General features: G+C 48.7%; 1 protein-coding gene across 1 annotated transcript; it reads right to left on the bottom strand.

Moving 5' to 3' along the window:
• Positions 1-354: 354 nt before the first annotated feature.
• LOC131203628 (actin, gamma-enteric smooth muscle) lies at positions 355-11,176 on the bottom strand. The gene is made up of 9 exons (XM_058194034.1): positions 11,048-11,176; positions 7,107-7,260; positions 5,765-5,893; positions 4,966-5,076; positions 4,417-4,501; positions 3,248-3,409; positions 2,651-2,842; positions 1,985-2,166; positions 355-616 (listed from the first exon to the last, which is right to left on the bottom strand). The coding sequence occupies exons 2-9, from the start codon at positions 7,230-7,232 to the stop codon at positions 473-475; spliced, it is 1,131 nt and encodes a 376-aa protein (XP_058050017.1). The 5' UTR covers positions 7,233-7,260; positions 11,048-11,176; the 3' UTR covers positions 355-472.
• Between the last annotated feature and the right edge of the window lie 3,735 nt (positions 11,177-14,911).

A 14,911-nucleotide genomic window follows, 5' to 3' on the forward strand; every position in this document is an offset into this window, starting at 1 on the left:
GGAAAATGAATCATGCATTTATCTTTGCTCTGGCCCAGGGAAGATGGAAAACCACATATTGACTCATATTTATGATGGTCGCAGTGTCCCAGGGTCACATGATCCCCTTTTGTGACCTTCTGACAAGGAAAGTCAGTGAGGAACCCAAACTTGCTTAACAACTGCCTGTTTCACTTAACAACGGTGGCATGAAAGGTCCTAAATTGGGGCAAAATGCACTTAACAAATGTCTCACTTAGGGACAGAAAATGTTGGGCTCCGTTGTGGCCATACGTTGAGGCATATGACAAAGCACTAAGATATTTATTGAAAAGCAGCTAAAATAAAAATGGCAGAGAAAATAGAGAGACCGCATGGCTTGAAAAACAGTGTTTAATGCTACTTGCAAGTTTCAGAACTCAATGCAAAGAAGGAAGGAAGGAAAGGAGGGAGGGAGGAGACTTCTGGCTCGAGAATAATCCGGTTTGGGTCTTCAGAAGCACTTCCGGTGCACAATTGAAGGGCCGGCTTCGTCATATTCTGGTTTGCTTATCCACATTTGCTGGAAGGTGGAGAGAGAGGCCAGAATGGAGCCTCCAATCCAAACAGAATATTTGCGCTCAGGAGGAGCAATGATCTGGGGAAAGATTTCCAAAAGGGGTTATGAACAAGCAAGAGGGATACAGATCTCACGTTTTGGAGGTAGAGAAACACAGATCCATGAGAACAGCTGTCCTACAAAAGGTATAAATTGCATGTGAAAGAGGGTGAAAGAAAGAAAAAAGGAAGAGAGGGAGGGAGGGAGGGAGGGAGGAAGGAAGGAAGGAAGGAAGGAAGGAAGGAAGGAAGGAAGGAAGGAAGGAAGGAAGGAAAGAAAGAAGGAAGGAAGGACAGCTTTTGGACTACATTCTGCTCTTCCATCTTAACCCTAGCTTGGGTTCTAGATATTAGCAGGAGAGATAAAACTTCCCTGAGACTAGAAAACAGGGAGATCCATTTACTATTCAATTGACAATGGAATCAGAAAGAGGCAGGATTAAGCAAAAACAAACAATTCTAACTTGAGCAGCTGTAAAACTCACCTCCCCACCGCCAACAGAAGGCTTGGTATATGTATATTATGCAACATTTGTCCAATGTTCATATTTTGGGATGCTGCATTTGATTTTTCCTAAATGCAGAATCCTAAAATCCACATCAATGGGTCCTAAATCCAACAGTTAGATCAATCATCTGTTCATAGGAACAAGATGTTTTTTATTTAACTTCAAACATTTATAGAGCTGCCCATCTTGTGACCAACTCTGGGAGGCTCCCAATTAAATTCTCCCATATTTTTATGGATTATCTCCTGCCACAGCTGCTGGTAGTTATCCCAAGTACACAGAACTGATTTTTGTTCTCTAAGGTTGCTGAGATGCTAAACCAGTGGTCTCAAGTGGTGGGATTCAATTTTTTTTACTACTGGTTCTGTGGGCATGGCTTGGTGGGCATGGCAGGGGAAGGATACTGCAAAATCCCCATTCCCTTCTGATCAGCTGGGATTCCGGCGGCAGAGAATAGACGGGGCGGGGCCAGTCAGAGGTGGTATTTACCGGTTCTCTGAACTACTCAAAATTTCCGCTACCAGTTCTCCAGAACTGGTCAGAACCTGCTGAAACCCACCTCTGGTGGTCTCCAATCTTCCCAGCTTTGTGAACTGGTGGCAGCGGGCAGGGGGAGAGGAAATGGTTCTGTGTGAGTGGCAGGTGCGTGCATTCCTGCACAGGCTCCATTTGCTCAAGCGGCGGACCCTCTCATACGCGCATGAAGCTCCATCTGTGTGAGCAGTGGACATGCCCGCCACTCGCACACAGCTTCCCAGGCCTGTGTGAGTGCCCACCGCTCGTGCAAATGGAGCTGCGTGTGCTTGCCCACCTCTCGCACAGCTCAGTTCTGAATGGACCACGGCCTAGTAGCCAGCCACAACCCAGGAGTCGGGGACCCCAAAAGTAAACAGACTTGCCTTTATCTTCATTGTGCTGGGAGCCAAGGCGGTGATTTCCTTTTGCATTCTGTCTGCAATGCCAGGATACATGGTGGTCCCTCCGGAAAGAACATTGTTGGCATAGAGATCCTTGCGGATGTCAATGTCACATTTCATGATGGAATTGTATGTCGTCTCATGGATACCAGCCGATTCCATGCCTGTGGAGAGAGTGCAAGATCACAGATCCAGTGAGGATCCAGAGTTGACCTAGAATTCCCTCTGTAGCTTCAAGGATGAATTTTGCATCCAAGTGCACCTCGGTTTATCACCGTCACTGCCCTAAATAGTAAATATTGGGCACAATTTCTTTACGCAGAATATCTTTGGAAAAGATGGGTGCCCTCTCCCATTTCCAGCGCTAGGGTTCAGGTGTTAATGGGCAAGGGCCTATGCAACGCATATAAAAAGAGGTTAGGCTTTGATTGCACCATTGTGGCTGCCATGTTGACTTTTTTGACCACCGTGCACAACAGAAAAACAAAAGCTATTTGTTATTGCTGGCTGGCGTGTAATTGCCAGCTTCACTGAAACCGTGACTTCCCTACAGTTTCACTGCAAAGGAGTTCGTGGCTTCCCATTCATTCTTTATCCAGATAATTTGCCCATGATGGCAAGACAACCCCCCCCCCAGGAGAGGCTCACCAATGAACGAGGGCTGGAAGAGGGTTTCGGGGCAACGGAAGCGCTCGTTGCCGATGGTGATGACCTGTCCATCAGGCAGCTCGTAGCTTTTCTCCAGGGATGAGGAGGAAGCTGCTGTGGCCATCTCATTCTCAAAATCCAGGGCGACATAGCACAACTTCTCCTTGATGTCGCGCACAATTTCTCTTTCAGCTGTGGAAGACACAGGATGGTTGCACGTGCAGCAGCTCCCAGCAGGGCACTGAACATGCAGGTGTAAGGCATGTACGGACAGACACAGGCTCCTCTGAGTTGCGGGTATGTCCTGCACTAATCCACACCTCCAAAGCGGGGCAGGACAAGAAGCAAAGGATGGAAGCTAATCAAGGAGAGAAGCAACCTGGAATTAAGGAGAAATTTCCTAACAGTGAGGACAATTAACCAGTGGAACAGCTTGCCACCAGAAATCGTGGAATGCTCCATCACTGGAGGTTTTTAAGAAGAGTCTGGACAGTTCCCCAAAAGAAGAGAAGTTCTGTTCCTTGGCAGAGAAAGAAATACTAGTACAGTCTGTTCCCCCCATCCCTGCAGAGCCCGAGAGGCCCAATTCCACCTTACCGGTGGTGACAAAAGAGTAGCCTCTCTCGGTGAGGATTTTCATGAGGTAGTCCGTAAGGTCCCGGCCAGCCAGATCCAGGCGCATAATTGCATGAGGCAGAGCATAACCTTCGTAAATGGGCACGTTGTGAGTGACACCGTCACCAGAGTCCAGGACGATACCTTGAAATTATAAAAAGGAGGGAAATGGGTTTTTTTTTCTTTTCCTCCCACCTCCTAGCAAAAGCAGGGTGTGTAAAACCGCAGGAGAGATGCCCATTTGTGAGTGTGGCTTAAGGCTGCTGTCACAGCCTCCCTTCCCTAGCCTGAAGTCCTTTGGAGCAGGGGTCTCCAAGCCTGGCAGACTGCAACTCCCAGAATTCCCCAACTGGCTGAGGAATTCTGGAAGTCCGCCAGGTTTAAAATTGCCAAGCTTGGAGACCCCTGCCTTGGAGCATTCACAGGGGCCCAGGATAGCTGGAGACCTACCCTTAGGGGCCACCGAGACTCTGCCCAGTACACTAAGTATTGATCTCCATCACAAGCTTATAAAGTTATATAAAGCCAATCTGCTATGGCTTCACCTAAAGCAGGGGTGGCTCTTTCACCCCTCTGCTGCGGCTCCCTGTCACTCAAAATATGCGTCACAACCGCCAGTGTGCAAAACGTTTAATTCAACTACATAGGCTAGTTTTGTGGCCATTCAAAAAATAGTCAGGCACGGGAAGGGTTTTGTGGCTCCCGGGTCCAAATGGCTCTTTGAGTGTTTAAGGTTGCCGACCCCTGACCTAAAGAACCCAACCAAGGGATTAAATGAGCCTGGCCAGAAGTGACATTTGTCATGTTCCAAGAACCCTCAGGAGAAAGCCGGAGCAAATTGGTAAGGAGGAAGCAGCTGGGGAAAAATGCCCATGGATCACTTCTAAGCAAGCCTTTAAAGCCAATGCCTCCTTTTCCAGGTTCTGGCAGCCCCAGGAAGAAAAGCAGCTGCTTTAAACAGCTTTGTTGCCCCTCTCAGTAGTGCTGTTAGGACTTATTTCTGGATCTGAGGTGTAGTTGCTGCTCTAAGCGTAGAGTGGTTTAGATGAGATGGGCGGTGTGGAAAGGTGATGCATTAAATGTTATGTATGTATGTATGTTACAAAATCACCCAAATGGCAACTTGTGAAGCTAAAGACTGAAGCACTCACCGGTGGTTCTGCCAGATGCGTAAAGAGACAAAACAGCCTGGATGGCAACGTACATGGCTGGGACATTAAAAGTCTCAAACATAATCTGGGGGAGAAAAAACAAAAATCAGGAACAGGACCAAGACCAAGACTGGAGCATCAGATCGCCAAGAACAGGGTTTGCTCAATAATACTTTGGGAACAGTTGTGGGGAACCCAAGGGGCTCCTTCCATGAATCTAAAAACGGGGGCCTCTGTGGGATTCTCTTGAAGAGGAAGAGGATCTGTCGAAGGAGATCTGGTTTTGCTTAGGAAGCTTCTGACCTGCCTGCTTTCCGGGTCTCCCAAATCCTTCTTCGCACAGGCCACACTGACCAAAGCTCCAGGTGGGGTGTGTGTATTTGTGTGTGTGTGTGTGTGTGTGTGTGTGTGTGTGCACATCTCAAGTTCTGCTCACGACACTTGCAGCAGAATTCCTGCCCGCTTGGCCTCATGAGGATGCAGGCGCGGTTGCTTCATTCCCCATCTCTGCCCTTCCCGGCAGCGGCCTTGGGACAGAGGAGGATTTACCTGGGTCATCTTCTCCCGGTTTGCCTTGGGGTTCAGGGGTGCCTCTGTGAGCAACGTGGGGTGCTCTTCCGGGGCCACTCGCAATTCATTGTAGAAGGAGTGGTGCCAGATCTAGAGAAAAAAGGCAGCGTTGCTGAACTTCATTTGCAGCAGGAGGGGGTCTAGACCAGGGGTCTCCAACCTTGGCCACTTTAAGACTTGTGGACTTCAACTCTGAGGGATTCTGGGAGTTGAAGTCCACAAGTCTTAAAGTGGCCAAGGTTGGAGACCCCTGGTCTAGAACACTTGAACGCAGCTACCTTATTACCACTTCATCCCAGACCCCCCCACAGGCATGCCTATTCAGCTGGTGCTCCTTTCCCATCACCGATGGGGGCAGAGGGGGCTTCCCCTTCCCAAGGGATTGGGATCACCCGACCAGTTCACTGTGTGGCTGGATCAGGAAGACTGGGGCTGCCCGACTGGCCTGAAGCACAAACAGAAAATAAAACCCTAAAAGATGTAAGTGGGAATTGGTAATGATGACCTTTTATAAGGAATTTTTGTACCAGATATAAAAGATTCATACTTTGACATACACCCCAGAAGGGTTTTTTTCCTGGAGGAATTCAATCAAATGCACTTCTGTCTCCAATTGAAATTTTATTTACTTGGAAACTGGGGGGCCGCGGTTTGAACCAGCTAATTAAATTCCACCAGACAAGCCAACCGAGGCCTAAGGAAGGGGGCCTGAGTTCCCTCCAGCAGCTTCCAGTCAGGACTTCTGCTTAAAGACCTGAAGGTCAAGTGCAAAGCCCACCTTCTCCATGTCGTCCCAGTTGGTGATGATGCCATGTTCAATGGGGTACTTCAGGGTCAGGATTCCTCTCTTGCTTTGGGCCTCGTCCCCCACGTAGCTGTCTTTCTGGCCCATCCCCACCATCACGCCCTAGGAAGCAAAGGCCAGGGAACAGGTAAGGGCAAGCAGGTAACACAAGCAGAACCTACTACAAGTGTTGATAAATGTTTAATGTTCTGCAGCCGGTCCAGACTCAACTCCTTGGCTTAGAAGAGTGGCCATGAGCTGCCCAACATTCAAAGGGCAGCTCAACCTTCTCACAAACAAGGGTTAGAGAGCCATCGGAGCTGAGCTGGGCAGGATTGGGACCCTTTCTTCTTTCCTATGGGCCAGTAACACCTGCCCAGGGAGAGAGAGAGCCACCTGGCCCCATGGGCGGCTACTCTCCTGGCTTCTCCCTGAGTTCCAGCCAACCCAGGAAGCCACTTGACCAGCCCCTCATAGTACCAATTCCCCTCCTGCATGGGGGGCAGGCCACCCTTGGCTGGACAGGAGGAGGATCCTTTTGTCAACCACTTGTCTGCCTGCTTTCTTCAGGATCAGACTTACATCCCGGATGAGGCTGGAGCCAAACAGGCTCTCTCTCCCTTTCTAGGGAGCTGATCTCATTCCTATAGAAAACGCTAAAAATTCTGCAGTTGAAAAAATAAAACTCAGATTGAATTTTCTTCAGACATTGGACATGTTGTATTTTGAGGGTGATGGCAAGTTTCACACCTCCAAATCAGTGGTGGGTCTCAAATTATTTTACTACAGGTTCTGTGGGTGTGGCTTGGTGGGCGTGGCTTGGTGGGCGTGACAGGGGAAAGGTACTGCAAAATCCCCATTCCCTCCCCACACCAGAGGAAGGATACTGCAAAATCCCCATTCCCTCCCGATCAGCTGGGACTCGGGAGGCAGAGAATAGATGGGGGTTGGGGGGCCAGTCAGAATTTTCACTAACGGTTCTCCGAACTACTCAAAATTTACGCTACCGGTTCTCCAGAACTGGTCAGAATCTGCTGAAACCCACCTCTGCTCCAGATGCACCAGGTGTATGGCTTTTGCATTATCAGCATTCAAGGTCCATTGTCTTGTTTGTTCTTACATGAAGCATTTTCCTTTCAGATTTTAATTACTAGCTTCTCATCTCCTCTTTCTCTGAAGACAGATGGTATCAGACCCAGATCCTGCAGGAGAGGAGCTGCCCTTCTTGAGGCTCTGGGTCCCTTAGCCGGGGTTTTGCACCCCTTCGGAGTACAGAATCACTGCCCACTCCCACCCCCACCCCCCGCGCTCAAAAAAAACACCTTGAGATACCAACCTGGTGACGTGGGCGTCCCACAATGGAGGGGAAGACTGCACGAGGTGCATCATCCCCAGCAAAGCCAGCCTTGCAGAGCCCAGAACCATTGTCGCAGACCAAGGCCGTGGTCTCCTCGTCACACATGGCTTTGACAAAAGGCGGTACAGGGGACCTGGCAGGAGAGAAGAGTTTGGCTGTGCTGGGAAGCTGATGGTTAGGAGTTCTTCGCTTGGAAGAATTGGGGTGGGTAGGGAAGCAGCGACAGCAGGACTCAGGGCAGGTACCCTAGCAAGCCCCGGTGTCAGCATTCCAGAAAAACCTCTGCTCCAATTAAAAACTCTGAGGCCAGCATTTTCTCAAAGTTCCATTTATTAGAGTAGGCTAACTGGCACATCTTGGGAAAAGCCAAATCTGACAGTTCCGGGTTTTCCCTCAGTAAATCAAAACCTCCAAAACCATCCCCTCACTCCTCAGTCGCCATCCGTTCCATCTCGAGACATCACTCCGACCACTCCTTCTCCAGATGCAGGAACGGCCTGACCTTGACCGACAGGAAGAATGCTATTATGTCTAAATACAAACCCTCAAATAAACCATATTAGGCCAGAAGCTTCCAAAGCTGACACCTAGAACCAAGTCAGAATGGGAAGAAAGCACTTCTGGGGAAACTATTTCTGAAGGAATCTGGCAACAGGCATTTCTCTCTGCACCGGCCTCTAAAAATGCCAGTGGGAGCAGATCAGGAACTCTTGCAAAAGTTTTGTTGCCACATCACCAAATCCAATTTCTTGGATTCTTTAAGGAAAACCTTGCTTGACAAACTAACTGGAAGGAAACCATTTTGTACGCCAATCAAACAATCAATCAATCATTTTTATTTAGGCCCCAAGGGCCCAAAAGATATATGTGTGCTGCACTTATTGACGCCTATAAACCTCATCATCCTGACATCTTAGCAGCTCTCCCTCGCTGGATTTCAGCTTTCAAGAGGCAAACTGATTGATAGCTGCAGCTCATCCTTACTGGTGCCCCCAAGGAAGCTGTATCCCAAGGGAGAAGAATTAGGGATGAATGGGGACAAGAGAATTTTGTAGCAAATGAACTCAGGATGGCTGCACGAAGACAAGACAATGGGGATAGCCTGGGCTAAGCATCCCTCCAGCTGCTGTTCCTTGCCCAGCTGAGACAAAATGCCTCTGAGGCAAGAAGAGCATTTCACTGCACGGAAAAGTTCCAGGGAAACTTCAGTAGGATAAGATGGAAAACAAGAAGTTTTTGCTACCACTAGAAAATAATCTTTGAAATAACCTAGCTAGCCCAACTTATAGGGTTCTTGTTGAAAGAATTCGATCAGAAGGCACTAGCTGCTACTGAGCTTTTGTACAAAAGGTGGGGAAAAATCTAATAAATAATAAATAAAACTGCTTATTATATCAAGGAGCCGCTGATACAGTTCTACACAGAGGAATTACTGAGTCTGTCATTTCTACTTCTATAACCCATTTAGTAGAGCTGTATTGCTGTTAACCTTCTCATCCTTCTTATTACCTACTCCTATTGGTATCTTGTGATTCAACACTTTGTTGTTTTTATCTTATGATTTATCACTTTGTTGTTTGTATGTACATTGAGTACGCTATATGTTTGTAGTTTGTATGTACACCCAAGAAAGCTTCTGTACGATGGACAAATTCCTTGGGTATCCAACCACACTTGGCCAATAAAGAATTCTATTCCTATTCTATTCCATCCCATCCCATGATCCCATGATCCCTATCCTATTCTTTTAAAGCACGGAGACCAGGGCTACAAATGAACAATAGCTACAATCCACTCAGAAAAACCAGCATCTTTGCTGGACTCAGATGGCCCAGACAGATGGACTCTCTCTTCCATCCCTTCACATCCAGGGAATGTTTGAGCAGCAATTCCCAGACGACACTGGGATATTTCCACATGTCTTGTGCGACTCCGAGAAGTTTAATGACCAAAGGACACTTCATCTTTATCTCTAAAGACTATTGAGTAATATCAAATTAATATTTTGTACCATGAACTGGGTTTTTTTCCCCCAATTGCCAACTAGCTAAGAATCACTCCTGTATTTGAATTAAGTTTTCTTTCAGCTTTAGATCTTTAGCTTTTAAGGATAACCATCAGGCATTCTGACATCCAAAGAGGCAACAGAGCCAAACAATCTCAGACTTTTTATAGACCAGAAGACTCTGGTCTTTGCTCAATCCCAGTTCACTTCAGGACTTAATGCACGTTTGGATAAGGCAGGATTTCATGAAGGTCTCCCAGACCAGGAGTCTCCAACCTTGGTCCCTTTAAGACTTGTGGACTTCAACTCAGCAAAGCTGGCTGAGGAACTCTGGGAATTGAAGTCCACAAGTCTTAAAGGGACCAAGGTTGGAGACCCCTGTCATAGACCACCCATCTCTAAGCAACTAGAGAAAGAAGAAGGAGGGATGATGTTCCCAGACGAAATGAGTCTCAACATTTCTTCTCTAAAAGTAAAATTCTTAAAGTACTTGAATGAAAACCTGGAAGGAGCAGAAACATCCATGATGTTTTGAGGAACCAACCTTTCTGGCTTTGCGGTTGGTGGGGGGAGAGGAAATGGTTCTGTGTGAGTGGCAGGCTTTGCATGTGTGCATGGGGGCCCGCCTCTCGCGTACATGGAGCTGCACATACGTGCTCACCTGGGCCTGCTTGCGTGGCCCAGTTCCAAACAGGCCATGGCTCAGTATCAGGCTGCGACCTGGGGGTTGGGGACCCCTGATTTGGGGGATGCCCTGTCTAATTTCCTCTCCCAGCTGATGCGGTTTTATGATGAATTTAAAACAATCCATCTTTTTTTAGCACGACTGCAGGGCAATCTGTGACCTGATTATTCCCTAGAGTCAGTGGTGGGTTTCAAAAATGTTTACTACAGGTTCCATGGGTGTGGCTTGGTGGGCATGGCATGGCTTGGTGGGCGTGGCAGGGGAAGGATACTGCAAAATCCCCATTCCCTCCCAATCAGCTGGGACTCAGGAGGCAGAGAATAGATGGGGGCGGGGACAGTCAGAATTTTCACTACCGGTTCTCCAAACTACTCAAAATTTCCACCACCGGTTCTCCAGAACTGGTCAGAACCTGCTGAAGCCCACCTCTACCTAGAGTCCCTTGTCAGTCGATGGCCACAACCTCCATCCCAACAGGTCAGCGCATGAATCACGAAACGGTTATGCAGGGCAGCTCCAGGCTTGGCGAGAGTAAAGAGAAGCAGGAGGTACACCAAGGCTTTTCCCAAAAATGGAAATAATCTTTCTAGTTCTGCCTTTTTAAAAACAGCCCCTCCTTTTCCTTCAGATCCAGGCACAACATTTTGCTTTTGCAACTTAAAAAAAGAACAAAAGCTCAGATCCTAGGAACCGATCCTTATTTCAGTGGCAGTAAAAAAACACAAAAAACGACTGTATTACTGTAATGGAATCAAAACTCTTGGGGAGGTAGTAGGAAGGAAAGAACTTGTGACCTGCCTGTCTTGAATTATATGATATATCCAGAAACAGCAATCCAAATGCTGCCCAATTTCCCCCAAAGTTTCTTTTTTCCAAACTGCCAGCTCCAGCTTTTCCTGAGCCCCCAGGGGGTCTCCCCCTTCCCTCCTTCTGCAACCCAGGACAGGAGCTGTTCAGGGTGCTTCCTCGCCCCTCCTGCAGCGGCTGAGACCTGCCACAAGATTTAAAACCATCTCTGTCAATCACTCAGAGGCGTGTGGGGGACTTTGCAAAGATTCCCCGGGACTCTGAGAGGATCTAAAACACCAGAGACCTGCCTGCCGTTTCTCAATCCAGATGGGATCCAACTTCCACAATTCTAAGATGCAGCCCTTGGAGGGATCCCTCTGGAAAAAGCCCCCCTCCCCCCCAGCCCTGCCTCCCTGAGCAAAATCTGTTCACCTTACTCACCAGTGCAGAAGGAAACTCCTCTCCTCAGGGACTTTGCTGTGGGGATGCCTTCTGTATAAATACCAGTGAGATTATAAAACCCCAGAGGCGGATCTTCCCCCAATCCAAGACCCTAAAAAGGCCAATGAGTAGCATGTTAGCCATATAAGGTGCTTTATTGCAGTATATTGACCTTGGCTGGTGGCAGAACGGAGCCCCGTGAATTGGAAGAAAAATGTGTGCAGCAAAAAAAAAGTTGGAAAGCAACGCCTCAGTTGTGAATTCACTCCTTCTTTGCACACTTTTAATAAACAAGTGAGGGGAAAGTCCTTATAAGCTGCAGTTGGGGAAGGAGGGAATGAGGGAGGGAAGGAAGGAAGGAAGGAAGGAAGGAAGGGAGAGGGAAGGAGGGAAAGAAGGAAGAAGGGAAGGAAGAAAGGAGGAACGGAGGGAGGAAATGAAAAAAGGGGAGGGAGAGAAGGAAGGAAGAAAGGAAGAAAGGAAGGAGAGAGGGAGGAAGAAAATGAAGAAGGGAGGAAGGAAGAAAGGGGAGGGGAAGGAAGGGATGAAGGAAAGAAGGAAGGAGGGAAGGAAATGTAAGGGAAGGAGGGAGGGAGGGAGGGAGTAGCAGCACCAGGCAATGAGGTGAGAAAGCCTCTCAGAAAGCCAAGGTTCTTGAAGACAAATCCTTCAAGGCAAAGGATGGCCCAGCTGCAGAGGAGATTCTGCTAGGCTGTCCTTCTGCGGGTCCCTTCTGGAGAGCCGGGATGAGCATGAAAGCCAGAAGGCCCACCCAGAGACTCCCATCCATTTGGGAAAACTGAGGGTGGGTTGGGACCTGGAGGTCAGATCTCTGCCTTTCCGGCCATTGAGAAGCTTCACTGCTTCATTTCTACAAGTCTTTTACCTTGGTTTTATTTGCTAAGTTTGAGCCAGCACCAGGTCTGCAGTAAACACAAATCTACCACGGTTTGTGGTAGACTTAACCTAACCAAATGGCAACTAACCTGGGCACAATGAGAGTTTGGGGTCTATCATGGCTGTTCTCAGAAAACATCTATTTTGCAGGATGTAAAGAGGCCCCTTGAACCCAGCTCCACCCAAGTCATTTGCCATTGCTGGTACCTACAAAGCCCCCTTGGGCAGAATTCCTCTTGGCCACTCAAAACATTGTTTTTAGTATCCGTCTTTTTCAGATGGCCTCTATGTAACCCTGCCACACCACATGGCTTTCAATCGTTCTTTCTTCGCAGCTGGTGTCCTTATTTGACACCCAATATGTGGTGGGTGGTCTTTGCCAGAAGTGGGTTTCAGCAGGTTCTGACCAGTTCTGGAGAACTGGTAGTAAAAATTCTGCCTGGCCCTACCCCCATCTATTCTCTGCCTCCCAAGTCCCAGCTGATCGGGAGGAAATGGGGATTTTGCAGTAACCTTCCCCTGGAGTGGGATGGGAATGGGGATTTTACAGTATCCTGTAAGGTGGTGGAGGTGCGGACTCCGGAGCCTCCAGAGGCTGACAGTAGTGAGGCAGAGGAACAGAAGGAGCCTGTTCCTAATGAGTAGGGCCAAGAGATGATTGGCCCCTCCCATAAGGCTTAAACGACCAGCAACGGCGTTTGGGCTTTGCTGGAAAACAATGTTGATAGCTTTGTCTTGTTGCACTGGTTTTGTATTGGTGTCTTCTGAACTTTTGCCAAGAAAGGCCTTTGGCAGTTTGCCTAATGGGACCAAGGTTGGTGATAGGACTGAGGAATTTGTGTCAGGAGGAATTTGCTTTAATTTAGTTGGACTAAATTAAATTGGACTGAATGAGTTCTCAGCTGTTCTAATAAAGTTTGTTTTTACACTGAATCAGTTTCCGACTACCTACTTGGGCCTGGGACACAACACTGGCCACTCAACATAGGAAAGGGGAGAAGACGGTACAAATTAGTCTGGAAGGATTTACCCCAACAAGAGAGTGAAGCCCAACTGTGAAGTGCCACCATTAAAGCGGCCCTGCTATTAGGGAAGAGAGAAGCCATTTCTGGTACAACCGAAGCTGATGTTCACATTCAAGGACTGATGGGAAATACAAAAAACAATGGATGAGGAGGGCCCGAGACAGGTTTATGCCTGACATGGGCATGGTCCTTTCTCCCTAAAGAACGGGGGGGGGGGAAGAGGGGGGGGGAATAGCAAACGGCACACCACCATTCCTGGCCTGCCTGCCTGCCTTGGCAACACGTCTCAGTTCACCCCAGATGCTCTTCAGCGGAGGACTGCTGCTCTCTGCTGCAGACTTGGGCCACCTCTCTCTGCTCCTCGGTCCATCTGTTAGGAAACTTTTAAATATTTCTGGTTAACTAACTTTCAATTCACTCTGAATATTAGCAGACAAGTAAGCATGAAATGTCCCCCCCCCCGGTTGAAATGCCTCCTCTGCTTCCGGGTGCAAATCTAGTTCTCAGCTGCACGTTTACACAGGGAGCCTCTCTGGCAGGATCCATTTCGGAGCCCTGCCCCCGCTCCCCTTCTTTAATCCACCTGAATGGGCCATGCATCCTCAGCCCCCTCTCTGCCTGCAGGGACAGCGACCTGGCTGGCCCTCAGAGTCCCCGGGAGGGAGGCTCCTTCGGCTGCTACTGCCCCGGGTGGCATGGCCCGTTTCCTGCCCGCCAGCTGTGATGAAAAGAATCTGCAACACAAGAAGACTGAAGAGCCTTCAAAGATCCAACCAGATGCGGAGAAACTCCCTGTTGCCTTTTTAAGGGAAATGAATGTGCCTCAGAGCCCGGCAGAGGCTCCTTGGAGGGGGTGTCAGGGAAGAGGGAGGCTAGCAAGGCGCAGAGGATGCCAGGATCAGGGAGCAGCTCCTTCCCACAGCTTTCCATCTGGCCCCACACTCAAGGAGAGGGGCCGGGCGTTATGTTCGACAGGCAGCAAAATTCCCCTCCAACCCCAAAAAGACAGACTCGCAGGGGGGGGAAAAGCGCCCCCTTAAAAATAGGCAATTTCATTCAGATCCAGTTTCACTTCTCTTTGCAAAAGATGCGCTTTGACACCCTCCCTCCACCCCCTCCTCTCTCTCAGCCGATGCGCTCATTCAGTCTACACAAGAGGAGAGATGAAATATGGGAGTTCCAACACGCACCGGCCAGAAAGCCCAATTGGGGAAGAGCCCCGTGGGAAGCTCAGCCGTCTTTGGACCCGGGAATGGAGACAGAAAGTTTCCATATAAGAGGATGGAGGTGGATGGAATGAGTGGAAGAGGGGGTGGGCAGTGGGGGCAGGGAAAGAAATCCCCAGGGTGTGTGTGTGTGTGTGTATGTGTGTCCCCTGCTTTTCATTTAAATCTGGGGAGACCTTAAAAGCGGCCAAGGGGCAGAGAGTTCACTTGAAGCCGCTTCTGAAGGGGGAGGGGGGGCTTCTAACAAAGAACACGCATGTATCAGAAACTGGAATCCCTCTGTTCAGAACCAACGGGCCCAACATTTCCAGCGTATCACAAGAAAACCACCAGGACCGGCTGTAGCCCCAGTTTCAGGCTCAAGCATGTAGAAACCTGGACTAGGCAGACCCTCCGGTCAACAGCAAAGTTCTCTCCAGGACACCAACACCGGTTCTTACCCCTGCAAACAATGATACCAGGAATTTGTCAGCAGAAGCAAATCTGCAAAATAACTGCAAAAGTCAAGTCCATCAAGCCACAATTGGCCCGTTTTGCAACCAATGCATTTGTGCAGAAATGCTAGGCGTTTTCCTGTCTCTCTCCGCAGAACTATGCGTAATTATGAATGAAGGAAGGAATTAGGAAGGATCTCATTTGGCGTCGGCTGCTATTAAGAAAGAGTTATGGAGGTCACGTGCATATTTTGGGAGCTCTGTTCACTTTGCAGTAGGAGA

This window comes from Ahaetulla prasina, chromosome 9, assembly GCF_028640845.1.
Source record: "Ahaetulla prasina isolate Xishuangbanna chromosome 9, ASM2864084v1, whole genome shotgun sequence".
Taxonomy (NCBI): domain Eukaryota; kingdom Metazoa; phylum Chordata; class Lepidosauria; order Squamata; family Colubridae; genus Ahaetulla; species Ahaetulla prasina.

Excerpts from the sequence above, each read along its gene's own strand:
- LOC131203628 (XM_058194034.1), bottom strand. The coding sequence starts at position 7,232 with ATGTGTGACGAGGAGACCACGGCCTTGGTCTGCGACAATGGTTCTGGG. Across the intron at positions 5,894-7,106 it reads TGGGACGCCCACGTCACCAG|GGCGTGATGGTGGGGATGGG; the intron begins GTTGGTATCTCA and ends TTTGCTTCCTAG. Across the intron at positions 2,167-2,650 it reads CTTCCAGCCCTCGTTCATTG|GCATGGAATCGGCTGGTATC; the intron begins GTGAGCCTCTCC and ends CTCTCTCCACAG.